The sequence below is a fragment of the Physella acuta genome, unplaced genomic scaffold, assembly GCF_028476545.2.
Source record: "Physella acuta isolate Inbredline_101_S28 unplaced genomic scaffold, ASM2847654v3 ptg000548l, whole genome shotgun sequence".
Lineage (NCBI taxonomy): Eukaryota > Metazoa > Mollusca > Gastropoda > Physidae > Physella > Physella acuta.
Genome location: NW_026732067.1, coordinates 139598 through 154739, shown reverse-complemented (window position 1 = coordinate 154739; position 15142 = coordinate 139598). Strand labels below are relative to the sequence as shown.

At 36.0% G+C, this 15142-nt stretch overlaps 3 protein-coding genes across 3 annotated transcripts in view; 2 read left to right on the top strand and 1 right to left on the bottom strand.

Moving 5' to 3' along the window:
- The first annotated feature begins 3782 nt into the window (after positions 1 to 3782).
- On the top strand, positions 3783 to 12474 carry LOC131946202 (histone deacetylase 3). The gene is made up of 14 exons (XM_059306860.1): positions 3783 to 3983; positions 4839 to 4921; positions 5082 to 5224; positions 5360 to 5441; positions 5628 to 5684; positions 5925 to 5980; positions 8734 to 8867; positions 9003 to 9083; positions 9335 to 9408; positions 9541 to 9605; positions 10336 to 10484; positions 10764 to 10843; positions 11024 to 11184; positions 11458 to 12474. Exons 1-14 carry the CDS (start codon positions 3932 to 3934, stop codon positions 11531 to 11533), a joined length of 1293 nt encoding a protein of 430 aa, XP_059162843.1. The 5' UTR covers positions 3783 to 3931; the 3' UTR covers positions 11534 to 12474.
- LOC131946201 (piggyBac transposable element-derived protein 4-like) lies at positions 6242 to 8252 on the top strand. The gene has a single exon (XM_059306859.1). The coding sequence runs from the start codon at positions 6307 to 6309 to the stop codon at positions 7960 to 7962; it is 1656 nt and encodes a 551-aa protein (XP_059162842.1). The 5' UTR covers positions 6242 to 6306; the 3' UTR covers positions 7963 to 8252.
- Positions 12475 to 14809: 2335 nt separating the features above from the next.
- LOC131946214 (allatostatin-A receptor) overlaps positions 14810 to 15142 on the bottom strand; it is a 40615-nt gene continuing 40282 nt past the window's right edge. Inside the window, exon 6 of the mRNA XM_059306888.1 lies at positions 14810 to 15064. Within this exon, the coding sequence (XP_059162871.1) occupies positions 14810 to 15064 (255 nt within the window). The remainder of the gene's footprint in view (positions 15065 to 15142) is intronic.

Sequence of the window (15142 nt, the reverse complement as noted above, 5' to 3'; positions counted from 1 at the left end):
TATATATATATATATATATATATATATATATATATATATATATACATATATATATATATATATATACATATATATATATATATATATATATATATATATATATATATATATATATATATATATATATATATATATATATATATATATATATTATATATATATATATATAGCCTATTTGTTTTGATTTCACATTTACAAAATTGAGTTGGCCAACATTTTTCCAATGTGTGCAGCTAGGTTAAATGATATTTTATTTTATTTGCATTTTTCTTCAGAGTATCATGTCATGTTTGCCTGTCGTCCCTACTGGGACATAGGCCGCTGACAAGAGCTTTCCAGACGTCTCTGTCCAGGGCTAGTCTCTCCAACTGTCCCCAGGTGTATCCAATCTTCTTGGTGTCTTCTTCCAGGTCACGTCTCCAGGTCTTTCTTGGTCTGCCTCTCTTCCTCCTGCCTTGTGGATTCCAGGTGAGGGCCTGTCTTGTTATGCTGGATACAGGCTTCCTGAGTGTGTGGCCAATCCATTTCCATTTTCTCTGGAGGATCTCTACTTCCACTGGCAGTTGATTTGTCCGTTGCCATAGAACATCATTTCTGATGGTTTTAGGCCAGCGAATTCGCAGGATCTTTCTGAGACATGCGTTTATAAATGATTGTATTTTCTTCTTATTTATAGCAGTTATTCTCCATGTCTCAGCTCCATAGAGTAAAACAGGTTTTACTAGTGTGTTGAAGATCCGGATTTTTATTCTAAGGGTTAAATCTCCCGAACCCCAAACATTTTTTAGTTGGTTGAAGACTGCTCTTGCCTTACCCGTCCTTATTTTTATGTCTGCTTCTGTCCCACCCTGCTTATCAACAATACTTCCAAGGTAGGTGAATCTATCCACTTCTTCTAGGGCTTCTTCTGCCAGTGTTATAGGGTTGTTGTTTGATGCATTGACTTTGAGAACTTTACTTTTCCCTCTGTGGATGTTCAGACCCAGGCTTGTAGAAAAATTTGCAACCCTGTTGGTTTTATCCTGCATTTGCTGTTGTGTGTGAGAAAGGAGGGCCAGGTCGTCAGCAAAGTCCAGGTCATCCAGCTGGCTCCACAATGTCCACTGTATACCGTTTCGCGTTTTCTCTGTTGACATCTTCATAACCCAGTCTATGGCCAGTAGGAACAGGAATGGTGAAAGTAGGCAACCCTGCCTTACTCCGGTCCGTACTGGGAAGGCCTCTGTAGTCTGTTGGCCATGCACTACTCTACACTTGAGACCTTCATATGAAGACATAATAATGTTGACTATTTTCTGTGGCACCCCGTAGTGTCTCAACAATTTCCACATTGACTGCCTATCCAGGCTATCAAAGGCCTTCTCATAGTCTATGAAATTAATATAGAGAGATGAGTTCCACTCTTGGGTCTGTTCAATGATGATGCGCAGGGTAGCAATTTGGTCTATGCATGACCTTTCCTTCCTAAAGCCCGCCTGTTGATCTCGAAGCTGGGGATCTATGGCTTCCTTCATTCTGTTTAATAATATTCTGTTGAAGACTTTGCCTGGGATGGACAAAAGTGTTATCCCTCTATAGTTAGAGCATGCACTAAGATCGCCTTTCTTTGGAAGCTTTATGAGTAGTCCCTCCTTCCACTCCTCTGGTATTTGTTCATCTTCCCAGATTTTCTTGAAGAGTGTGTATAGTAGTGTGGTGCTAGTTTCTATATCTGCTGTCAGTGCTTCTGCCGGTATACCATCTATTCCTGGAGCCTTCCAATTTTTCAGCTGCTTTATAGCTCTATGTATCTCTTCTTTTGAAGGTGGGTTGCAGTCTATAGGGAGGTCACTTTCAGCTGGTGGTATGTCTTGCGTGCACTCTGGTGTTGGTCTATTCAGTAGTTCTTCAAAATGTTCTACCCATCTCTTCATCTGTCCTTCCGCATCAGGTATTGTCTTTCCATCTTTGGTTTTCACTGGCCTCTCTGGCTTACTGTACTTACCAGATATCTTCTTAATTGTATTGTACACGTCCCTAATATTACCATGGTACAGTGCTTCTTCCGCTTCTCTTGCCAGCAGTTCCAAATAGCTCCGTTTGTCTTTCCTTATGTGTTTCTTTACATTTTTGTTCGTTTCGGTGTATTCTTCCAGTGCTTTTAATTTCGTAGCCCGTGTGCGGCTGTTGTTTAATGTTGCCTTCTTTCTTTTTCTCTCTTCAATAATTTTCATGGTATCTGCTGATATCCATTCCTTCGCTTGTCTTTTGATAGGGCCTAGCACTTCTTCGCATGTTGATGTTAATATACTTTTAGTTTTTTCCCATGTTTCCTCCATCGTCTCTTCTTCTATTAGTTCTTGTAGTACCTGGAACCTATTGGACATATGAAGTTTAAATTCGTTGAGTTTAGATGGGTCCTTTAGCAGGCCTGTGTTGTACCTGTATTTCCTTTTGTTTTCCAACATGTTTTTCTTCAGCTTGAGTTTTACTTTAGCTACCAGTAGGTGATGGTCTGAAGCAACATCAGCTCCTCTCTTGACGCGTACATCCTGAAGTGATCTCCTGAACTTTTTTATGATACATATATGGTCTATCTGGTTTTCTGTAGATAGGTCGGGTGATACCCAAGTAGCTTTATGTATCCTTTTATGATGAAAGAGACTACCGCCAATGACTAAATTATTTGTGGCACACAAGTCAGCAAATCTTTCTCCGTTTTCGTTCATCTCACCTAAACCCTGCTGTCCCATACATTCTTCATATCCTCTGTTGTCGCTTCCAATCTTAGCATTGAAGTCGCCCATGAGTATAAGTATGTTTCTTCTTGGGCGGTTCTGGATAATGGTCATTAGCCTGTTGTAGAATTCGTCTTTGTCCTCCTCTTTGCTGTCATTTGTTGGGGCGTAGGCCTGTATTATGTCCATGTTTATTCGTCTTATTTTAGTTTTAAAGGTAGCTGTTATGATCCGCGGGCAGTGTGCCTCCCATCCGATGAGAGCCCTTTGTGCTTGATTTGATAGCATGAGTGCAACTCCTTGAGTATGTGGTGCATTTTCATCCTCATGACCTGAGTACAGCAGTAGCTCTCCTGATATCAGCCTTTTTTGTCCTGAGCCAGTCCACCTTGATTCGCTGACACCCAGGATAGCTATTTTATAGCGTCTCATTTCTGCTGCTACTTGGGTTGCTTTTCCAGCTTCGTACATCGTGCGGACATTCCAAGCTCCAATATTGATGGTGGTCCTAGTGGAAATAATGGTGGTCGACCTGGTGGTTTCCAATACATATTGGCTTTCACCACCCGGCTTCATAAATTCTCCATCGGGAGATCCATTTTTCCCCTGGTCCGAGCTGTCTTTGTTTCTCTCTGTCTGCGTTTCTGTAGCGGGTAATTTGTTTTACGAGATAAGGTTGCTGACCTTATGCTCAACCCCCAACCTGGAGGACCAGGGTGCTAGCTTTCGTCTGACCCCTACCCGCGCAGACCTTCCCAGCTTGGTTGAACCTGCCAGGAGTTAACACTCCCGCTGGTATAGCTCTGGGGGTCGTCAGGGTACGCAAGCTGCCAAGCCACGACAAGGCCCTAGCACCAGATGACAGTTCTTCAGAGTATAAGTCACTATAAGTGCTACCATCGTGTGGATAAATTTAAATGTCTACAAATTTGTGGTTCAGCAAAATTATCTTACTCAATAGATTTTGAACCGATTTTTTTTGGCTCTCTTTTAAATGTGTGTTTAGTTTAGTCTTTCATCTTACTAGACTAACTCAATGTTTTTTCTTTTGAGTTTCGTAATTTAGAATGACCTAGAGCTAGAATAGCTACACAACTAAATTTACTTGAACGCATATCACAAAGCATTTCTTATCATTAAATTTCCAAAATATTTTTTTTTATCATTATGTTATTTTAATACGTTGCAGAAACACACACACACACACATACACAATGTCTACGGTTGCGTATTTTTATGATCCCGATGTTGGAAATTTTCACTATGGTAAGGAAGGAAGGAGTAAGAAAGAAGAGAAACTTTTTTCTTTTTATTTATTATTTACTAGATCTAGTATTTAGATCTAGAATCTAGATCTAGTAGTAGTGATAGTGCATCTTCCAGGAAGATTCTTCCTCCATTCATGATTGATGATTCATACCCCCCTCCTCCCCCACCTTCCTATCCAAAATAGTTGAAAATACCTTATCTTTAGGCCTAATTTAAATTTTAATTTAAACTTTAATCTTTGTAAGGCAATGTAAGGGGTATGTTTTAAAATGCCACTAACTATTGAATAATAGAAGACCAATAGAGGAATCTTCTTAACAAAAAAGGGAGGCCTAATTGTCAAAATTGATGGCGAGGCGGTAAATTGCAAGAAGGATGCAATAAACCTTCGGTCACGTGAGATTTTGCCTCGCATTTTACCACCACCTGGTGGTGGTAGGATGTGAAGCTATCTGCAAAACTTTTACTGCGACCGCTTTAAATTTACATTGATATTTTATGCAGACTTCAAAGATGTTTCATTTATATTGTTAAAACTTCTTATGTTTCCGTCACTAGACATTCTGATAAATTGTCAACTTCGCCACCCTTTGTGTAGACTGAAAATACCACCTTGTTCGAAACCATCCATATTACCACCGACGATAGATCAACTTATTTTTTTTGTGTGTAACACTTAGGCAGCTGGCCGCCGGGTTTTTTTTTTGTATTGAGTTAAATATTAACGCAGGTCACATACCATGCATGCAGAGTGCTGTGTGTCGAGCCTTAAACGAAATAGCCAGATCTTTTTTAAAGATCTGGGTTAAAATGTTGTTAAAATTATATATGCCATTTATTGAATGTTTTTAGGGCCAGGTCATCCTATGAAACCTCACAGAATATCTCTCACCCACAGTCTTGTGTTACGCTATGGACTTCACAAAAAAATGAAGGTAACACAGTCATTTCAATTTTTTCCCTAGAATCTAATTTATAAATTTAAAATAAATTGTTCTACTCATTACTCTGGGAAGCTGAATTCAATTAACAAATACAAAATAATGTGAATAATTTAGAAAATGTTTGTAAATAATGTGATGAATTTCCTTGCAGTTGTATCGGCCCTATCAAGCAACAGAGAGGGACATGTGTCGTTTCCACTCAGATGATTACATTCAGTTCTTAAGCTCAGTTACGCCACAAAATGTTCAGAGCTTTACTAAATTCCTTTCAGTCTATAATGTTGGAGAAGACTGGTATGTAATATAAACTATATGACATTGTTTTGTAAAATGTTTAACATTAAGTTAGATGTTTAGTTTAACAATAGTTATTAAAAAATAAAAGTTTTGTTTCACTGATATTGGAATGAGTGTATTTGTTTTTTAAAGCCCAGTTTTTGATGGCATGTTCGACTTCTGCAAAATGTACACAGGTGCTTCGTTAGAAGGTGCAGTCAAGTTAAACAACAATGTGAGTTTTATGTTCCAGTGATTAACTGTATATAACATTTAGATTTCAATATTCTACTTGTGTCTTTTAGTGAATATGTAATATAAAGTATGAAAATGTTTTTTAGATGTGTATCTTCATCAAATAATGTGCCATTGAGTTAAAAAGTAAGCATTTTTGATCAGATAATCAATTTGTTTTTTACAGCAATGTGACATTGCAATCAACTGGTCTGGTGGACTGCATCATGCTAAAAAATATGAGGTAGATAAACATGGCTCACTCTAAATTTCCAAACAGTATTCATCTAAATAATTCTTTGTTGAAAAAATTATCCTTATTTCCTTCGGTTTATTATTCATTTTATTTTTTGAAATGCGCCAAGCCTTGTAATCTAACAATGCTCCGTATTAGTTGTCTGTGTTTTTTGCTTAGTTTTAAAATCTTCATTTAATATAAAACTTATTACAAATTAAATTCAATCAATGTTTTTTCTCTACCAAGGCATCAGGGTTCTGTTATGTGAATGACATAGTCATTGCCATCTTGGAGTTGTTAAAGTGAGTTGCTGTTTTGTTTAACCATTAATCTCCCGTAACGCCCGCTGCCGCCCGACACCGTTAATGTCCCGTAACGCCCGCTACCGCCCGCTACCAACCTGTATCTACTCATAGTAAAACAACTATTATTTGGTCCATAAAATATTGGATTATAGTTTTTAAACAACTATTTAAGGATAGTTAAAAAGTTCAACTTCCTTTTACAGTTTACCAAAACGAAATATAATTGTAAACACGCGAGTTAATGATTTTACAAAAAAATGGATTTTCATAACTTTGTTCAATTATCTTCAACGTTTTCAGGTAACAATACTAACATTACTAATATGAATGCAGATAGATCTAGTAGTGAATCGGGTGAAAGTGACATTGAGTGTGAGGAAGGTGATATTGCTAATAATGAACTAGATCTAGATCTATCTGATACTGATGATTTATTAAACCCTGATGATGGTGACGAAGTTTCTCTAGATGTAGATAACCCATCTTATAACTGGAGTGATGATCTGAATCCAGTGGAAATAGAGATGTTTACTTCTGGTGTTGGGCCCAATATGGGGGATATAAACTTAAATTATAAGTCCCAACCAATTGATTTTTTTAAGCTTTTCTTTTCTGATGAATTGTTAGAATTGATTGCTAACCAAACTAATTTGTATGCTGTGCAGGCTAGTGCCAAAAACTTCACTCCGGTATCTATGATCGATGTAAGCACATTCATTTACATCAACATGATGTTTGGCATACACAAACTGCCTGCATACCACCTTTACTGGTCAACAGATAATTTATTTAGGGTACCCTGTGTGGCAGATGTCATGTCCAGAAATAGATATCAGGAAATAAGTAGATATTTCCATTTGGCTGACAACACTAAGTATATACCTAAGGGACAGATAAATTATGATCCCCTATTCAAGATTAGGCCCGCCATTACCACCATACAGTTTGCATGCAAAGAATATTTTAGACCTGGTACAGCTATATCTTTTGATGAAGCAATGATTCCATTTAGGGGTAGACTGTCATTCAAACAGTATATTAAGGGGAAGCCTCACCCATGGGGGGTAAAAGTTTGGTGTGCCTGCGACTCTGCCACTTCTTATCTTCTCGATTTTGAATTTTATGCTGGTAAATCCGACACGGCTCTACCCAATGGACTTGGATACCATGTTATATGGTCTTTGGGTCAGCGTTTCCTACACAAATATCATCATTTTTATTATGATAATTTTTTTTCTTCGATAAAATTATCGGTGGATTTGATGACCAACGACACCTATTCTTGTGGAACTATTCGCCAAAACAGAAAGCACTGGCCCAAAGAGCTGACAGGAAAATTAAAAGTCAATCACTGTGAGTGGAGGCAAATAGACAATTTAGTTGCTTGCTGGTGGAGGGATAAACGTGCCATTTCAATGTTGTCCACCAATGCATCACCTGTTTGGAACACAGCTTCAAGGCGAACAAAGGATGGCGCTGCCGACAAGCAGATTCCCCAGGCAGTTCTAGTGTACAATGCTAATATGGGAGGTGTAGATAGGCATGACCAACTCAGGTCCTACTATCCAATTGGCAGAAAGAGCCATAAATGGTGGAGATGCTGCCTATGGTTTTTGCTTGAGGTGGCTGTTTTAAACTCATACATACTATTCTGCAACATACCACGCCCCCCTACAGTGAAACCACTAACCCATCTACAATATCACATGAGTGTTGCCCGTAGCTTGATGAAGGGCTCATCTAGGAAGAGGATCCAGAGAGAGTCTACAACTACAGTTGGATTGGCAGTATCTGGTGCTTCTGTTGAACACCACAGGATTAGGCTCCCTGGCCGCAAAAAAGTGTGTTACCAGTGTCGCCAGAAGGATGTCCGCACCGAAGGAAGTAGGAGACCAGAGACTGTTTTTGGATGTGTTTTGTGCAATACACATTTATGTGATGAACTCTGCTTTGCCCAGTTCCATGTTCAGCTCAAATAAATTACATTTTATGTTATTTAAATAAAGAAATAGTTATCTAAAATGCAGTTTTTTGTTTTTTTCGTGTTTTTTAAATTTATTTTGCAAATACCTATATGTTAAATACTGACATATTTGGTATCAGTTTTTAGAGCATTCAATTCTCTACAATATAAGATTTTTTAAAATTTAATTAGTTATTTACTGAAATGAGTTTAATTGATTGCTGTAAAATTAGTCATTTAATCATTTAGAGTTATTCCCCTTACGCTGGGACTCCATGGTTGGTAAACTTGGAGATGCTATGGGACATTAATGGTTAAGAAAGTCCACTAACGGTTTGCCCAGTATGATAAGTGCTGACACAAATATTTTTTATATATTCCAACAAAAATGCTTTGTTAGACCATAGAAATTTTTTAAAGTTTTAAATATGAGACTTGTATAATTAATTAATAATAATTAATATTATTATTATTTAGACTAATAACATACATCTTAGAAAAATATATCCATCCAATAGAAGGGTATCTTCACCATTTATATAATATTTAGAAATTTTCCCTACATTTAATTAGATACACCTTTGTGTGCTGTATATTGACATTAGAATATTCCCTACATTTGATCAGATACCACCCTCGTGTTCTGTATATTGACATTAAAATGTTCCCTACATTTGATCAGATACCACCCTCGTGTTCTGTATATTGACATTAAAATGTTCCCTACATTTGATCAGATACCACCCTCGTGTTCTGTATATTGACATTAAAATGTTCCCTACATCAGATACCACCCTCGTGTTCTGTATATTGATATTGACATCCACCATGGAGATGGGGTGCAGGAAGCCTTTTATTTAACAGACAGGGTCATGAGTGTTTCCTTTCATAAATATGGCCAGTATTTTTTCCCAGGAACAGGTAAATAAACAATAAATTTTTGTTTTTTCTTCTTTGGTCTAAAACTTTAAAAGTTTGAAATGTTACCATTCAATTAGGTATAGGAAAGTTATAGACAGTGTGGTTGTTATCACTACATTGTTTGCTTCTCTTTAGGTGATATGTATGAAATAGGAGCAGAAAGTGGCAGGTATTACTCTGTGAATGTACCACTGCTAACTGGAATTGATGATGCTAGTGAGTATCAACAGATTACTTTGGATTCTTTAAATGTGTTTTACTGCCGTGTTATAAAAATACTCATTGAGTTAGTTTCTGTGAAAAGTTGGTAACGTAAAGTTTGAGAATCATTCATTTTGTCATTTTTTAATGGTTTTTATATTTGTTGAACCAAAGTCAGATTTTACAATTAGAGTTCTGATAATGTAATCCTCAAATTATTTTAAATAATTCTACTAAGCCAGGATAATTTTACTCTCAATTTTTAGGCTACATGCAAGTCTTTAAGCCAATTATAAGCAGTGTCATGGAGTTTTATAGACCAACAGCAGTAGTTCTACAAGTAAGATTTTTGTCTTTCTTTTCTTGCTTTTAGGCTTTTTATCTTTGTCAGACTTTTTCTTACCAAACATTTTGTCTTAATCTTTATCAGATCTTCCAAGTTTTCTTACTTCAACTTTTATTTTTTTTCTAGTGCGGAGCAGACTCTCTTGGTAGTGACAGGCTTGGATGTTTTAATTTGAGTATAAAAGGCCATGGGTGAGTACCTCGCTGTTCAATACAAATATTTGTTTACTAAGCTTTGTGTAGTCACCACTGGTTAGAAAACATGTCAACATGTTTAGCAACATGTTTAATGCCATGTGAATATTTTGTATTTGTGATCTGTAATCTAAGTTTGATGTGGTGTGTTCACATTGTGTACACTTGGCATTTCATTTATCAATGGAATCATGAATAACTAAACAGCTTAATAATTAATTAGTGGGGTATGTGAAGACATTCAACTTTTTACTATAGTGAGTGTTGAGTATTTAAAGTCATTCAACTTTTTATTATAGTGAGTGTTGGGTATTTAAAGTCATTCAACTTTTTATTATAGTGAGTGTGTTGGGTATTTAAAGTCATTCAACTTTTTACTATAGTGAGTGTGTTGAATATGTCAAGTCGTTCAACTTTTTACTATAGTGAGTGTGTTGAATATGTCAAGTCGTTCAACTTTTTACTGTAGTGAGTGTGTTGAATATGTCAAGTCATTCAACTTTTTACTATAGTGAGTGTGTTGAATACCTCAAGTCATTCAACTTTTTACTATAGTGAGTGTGTTGAATATGTCAAGTCGTTCAACTTTTTACTGTAGTGAGTGTGTTGAATATGTCAAGTCATTCAACTTTTTACTATAGTGAGTGTGTTGAATACCTCAAGTCATTCAACTTTTTATTATAGTGAGTGTGTTGAATATGTCAAGTCATTCAACTTTTCACTATAGGGAGTGTGTTGAATATGTCAAGTCGTTCAACCTGCCAGTGCTGGTGCTGGGTGGGGGAGGTTACACTAAAAGAAATGTGGCTCGCTGCTGGACTTATGAAACAGCTGTTCTACTAGAGGAACAAATCAGCAATGAAATCCCTTACAATGGTCAGTTTTTCTCTTCACCATACTAGAGCCCAACATCTATACACCTATATGTGTAGGTTTTGTAATAAAATAAATTATTGTAAATTACTGTAGAATTATTGTATACTAATTAACTTGATAACTATAATTATTTACAACACTGAATACAATTTTCTATTACGCATTTTATATATTTACATGTTTCTCTATTCTGGTTTTTATCTCAGCATAATCTAAGTTAAAAACTTTTCTTTTTGCTTTGTGATACCTTATTTAATTTACATTCTCCTCCTCTAATAGAATACCTGGAATATTTTGGACCAGACTTTTTGTTGCATCCTGAAATATTTACCAAGCAAGATAATTTAAACACAAGACAGGCAAGTTTTGGTTTGTTGTTTAAAGTCTGATTAATATTTTTCTTTCCCACTAATCATGAAATACTATTTTATTTTGTTTACATAATTTTTGAGCTTAAGTAATTTTTATCCATTTATTGTCATATCTTCTTTATTTTCATGTGTATTGTTTAATAATTGTTAGAAAATTTTCTTGTTTAGTATTTAGATAACATCAAAACCAGCATTCTGGAGAACCTGAAGATGCTGACCCACGCCCCTAGCGTCCAGATGCAGGACATTCCATCAGACCTGCTCAGCCTGGAGAACACAGAGGAAACGGACCCTGACGTGAGAAACTCAACGGATGACCTGGATAAAAGGTATACATTGTTATAGTGTTCAGTGCACCATACTCATTACACTTAGTTTTCATGTTTTATGCTAATTGTTTCTCTAACCATATGAAATACAGTTAATTTTTTTAAAATTTCAAAGTTGGTTTTAAATACTATTGGCAAAATAATGAATAAGCGTTTATCATAATACAATAGAACTCAGGATAAATGCATGTCTTAATTATAAACCAAGTCAACACAATACATTCCATAATCCCATTTTAAAATGCAATAATTTAATAATTATAATTGTTACAGAATTGAGCCGAACAATGAATTCTATGATGGCGACAAGGACAATGATAAGGAAAATGATGGTTTTCTTGACGTCTGATATTTTAACATGGACATTTCATTTGTTTATTTTAGTATGTACATACATCCCTAACTCACTGCCACAGGAAATAAAAACACTCGCTTGCTGACTGTTTATTCTTAGTTAAAACAAGAGCTTGTTGACACCCTATTGTGTGTTGATGAAATAGCTTTATGTATAAAGTTAATGTTAACTGAAAACCATGTACCAATGACACAGTAGGTACAAGAGTTTGTCTATGTACCTGTTTTTTAACTTTTGTATATATGTAAAAATAGCAGCATTATTTTTATTTTGTTTGATATTTTGTATTTAAAAATTACTAAAACTGATTTTGTAATTAAATTTAATTGGAAGAATAGTTTTAAAATGGACTTAAGTAAATTTGTTATTTTCATCTCTTTGAAAGTTTGAAGAACCACCAGAAAACTTTTGTAATCTGAATCTGTATGATGTTGTGGTTAGAAGTTACATTTTTAAAGATACATTTGTATGTTGTAACCCAAATATACTTTATAACTAAATGACAGTTTGATAGACATTTGTCAGAATTTTATTTGAAATGTATCACAATATAAATGTTACTTATGTTTTAAAAAAAGCACTTTACCTATATTGTAGCAAACGAATAAAATACCTTAATAAAACTCTCCTAGCAAAAACATCTGGTTATGTTGTAAATAAATGGTGACATGGGCAGATTGCTGTTTAACCCTCCTAGCCTTTCAAACATGAATGACAGCTGAACTAGTTGATTTACAATTTGTTATCTACCCTACTTCATGTAAACTTTGAATTGATGTTATAAAACTATTGTGACTTTTATTGTACTAGTTGGTTTTAATTCTGTTGTTATTCCTGTGTTTAAAAATTGTACCTGCTTTAAAGAATCTTAGAAAGTTCTGTTTAAATCTGCTCATTATTCATTTTATCTACAAAATGTGTACATAGTTGTATAATTAAAATTGTCCGTCATCTATTTGTGTTATCTTTGGTTTTTTTTCACTCGTGAGCTTAAAATAAAGGGAAACAACTTCTATTCACGTACAGTTTCATTTTAAAATCGGTTACCTACCCTGGTTTACAATCTAAATTTGTTGTCACGGCTTATTGGGATGGAAATAAGCGGTTTAATAAATTACCAGAGCCACATAACTTTTTACAAAGTTAATGACGGAATAGTGTACATGCAAAAAAATGAAATATTACAACAAAATACCTTCAATAGTTGTTGGCTATATATACATATGTAATCAATGTTCAAAGAAATTAACATATCAAACAAGTAGTTAAATTTGATTACAGCTCATTCGTAAAAATTGGATCACATAAATTTAAAAAAAAACAACAATACTATATCTGAATACCACGTAACCGTGGTGCAGATGGTGCGACGTCACACTTTTGCATTATAAAAAAAAACAAATGTTAGAAAACGTATTTTGGACGTTATTTCGCGTTTTAGAAAACTGTTTTAATAAATTATAATAGCAATTGCTTAAAATACTCTAGTTTTACAGAGTTCAGACAAGATTTTAGAAAAATGTCGATGTTTAAAAATATTCAACTGCAATTTTGAGGGGTGTTGTAGGCTGAGGTGTGACGTCATTTTAGGGGGGGGGGTCTGGCTTTTTGTGACGACATGTGACGGAGGGGAGGGGGGGGACGGGAGGTAAAAATCGTCAAAAAAGCGTGACGTCATTTATGGATGACCCCCTTAACTCTAGGGGTCGTTGGGGCACCATCTGCCATCTGTCTCGGTCCTCTGCTGCTCTCAGTAGTTCAGCTACAGGCAGTTTAGTCTAATCTTTGATGTCATCCATCCACTGACGTTTTTGCTTTCCCCTCCTCCTTCCTCCTGACCAGTGCCTTGAAATATTGTTTTGGACATACCACCTAAATTCTCTTGTTTAAACCATACTAGGAAGACTCTCAAAGGGGGCCACTCGCATTAGTGATCCTTTTATGGATTTCTTCATTTTTTATGTGATCTCTCTATGAGATCTCTAGAAGTTAGAAGTCTGCGTAGCATTTCATCAGGGTCTGGATTCTTCTTGCAGGTTCTTACATAAATAAATGGTTAATAACTAGATCTAAACTCTCTTATTTTAAGAGAATAAACCCGACACTAACTACTTGTGTCGTACTAAAATTTCCCAAAATAATATATTGTGAACATTTTAAAGCATATTTTAAAAACATGAATTGAAACAACAGCAATGAATACATTTCTCTCAGCTGTTGTGAGCAGAAGCACCCACTTCGGAATGCTAAAAAGGTTAACCGGAAGTTTATTTATAACCTCAATGTAGGCCATCATGAATAAATTATCTGTCACACGACAATTTGACATGTCGAAGTCTCCACAAAAATCAACACACATTATAAATCACTACACACGAGTGTTTTCATAGAGGCGCGCAGAGTCAAACATGGCCTCCATTAATGAATGAATTCCCAGATGGTCATTAAATTATAAATATTAGTTGGTAGCCAACACACAATTAAAATAATTTGTTTGAATCACACGAGTGGCTGCTATAGATCAACAGTGTTACACAGCAACTGGTTAGAAAATATATGTGCCAACGAGTTTTATTTTATAATAAAACTGCATTTAACTAAGATGTTGTTCCGACGAGTTCGTCTCTCACACAAAAGCTATCCGTTTTTTTTTTTGTTAATTTATAACGATCCGGATGAGCTGTGCAAGCTTACAGAGATAATCATCTGGAGAAACCTCTGCTTTAAATAATGCGTTTTGGCTACATAGTGGATACAATTTATCTGGTTATCTGGCAGGTCTGGCGGCACAGGCTAGGCTAATCCATGAGTTGAACATTGAAACTCAAACACATCCTCAGGTAGCTAACGTCATTCATGACGTCCCCAGCTGTGTATGTCGCCGAGAAGGTCCTGACTAGCTTTGGGCATTTCATCGCGTGCTCTCACTTTGTGATGTTGTACGTGTGTCACACGTGTGTTCTTCTGTGTGTGACACGTGTGGCGTTTTGTTTGTGACAAGTGTGTTACACGTTTGTTGTTCCGTATGTTACACATGTGTGTTCCATACACTACTTATGTGTTGTTTATCCCATATGTTACATATGTGTTGTTCCATATATTACACGTGTATTTTCACATATATAACCAATGTCTTGTTCATATGTTGCATATGTGCTCTTCTGTGTTACACTATGTAGTTCCAAATACGTGTGTAGAAATACGTGTGTAGTTTCATACATTAAACGTATACACTTCCATATGTTCCACGTGTGTTATAAGTTCCCTATGTTAGACGTGTGAAGTGGACTTAAGCCCAGCAAAGCTTCTGTACGTGTCGTACGACTGCCCGGCTCCCACCTGACTGTGGTTGGTCTGCATGAGCTCGTGAGACGGGGAGTCTGCCCAGGGGTCACGTGAGCACTGTTTGCAGGCACACAGTGAGGCGGCCAGCTGACCGATGCTGTTGCGGATGTTCTTGGACATGAGGACATAGATGATGGGGTTGATGCACGACTGGATGTACGGGAGCATGTTGATAACGATCTAATGGAGAGAGGTGGAAACAGTTGAAGCTAATAAAGGTGATAATAAAGATGAATAAACGGTTGGGACAGAAATTAT

Excerpts from the sequence above, each read along its gene's own strand:
- LOC131946202 (XM_059306860.1), top strand. The coding sequence starts at position 3,932 with ATGTCTACGGTTGCGTATTTTTATGATCCCGATGTTGGAAATTTTCAC. Across the intron at positions 5,981-8,733 it reads GCCATCTTGGAGTTGTTAAA|ATACCACCCTCGTGTTCTGT; the intron begins GTGAGTTGCTGT and ends TCCCTACATCAG. Across the intron at positions 9,606-10,335 it reads TTGAGTATAAAAGGCCATGG|GGAGTGTGTTGAATATGTCA; the intron begins GTGAGTACCTCG and ends TTTTCACTATAG.
- LOC131946201 (XM_059306859.1), top strand. The coding sequence starts at position 6,307 with ATGAATGCAGATAGATCTAGTAGTGAATCGGGTGAAAGTGACATTGAG.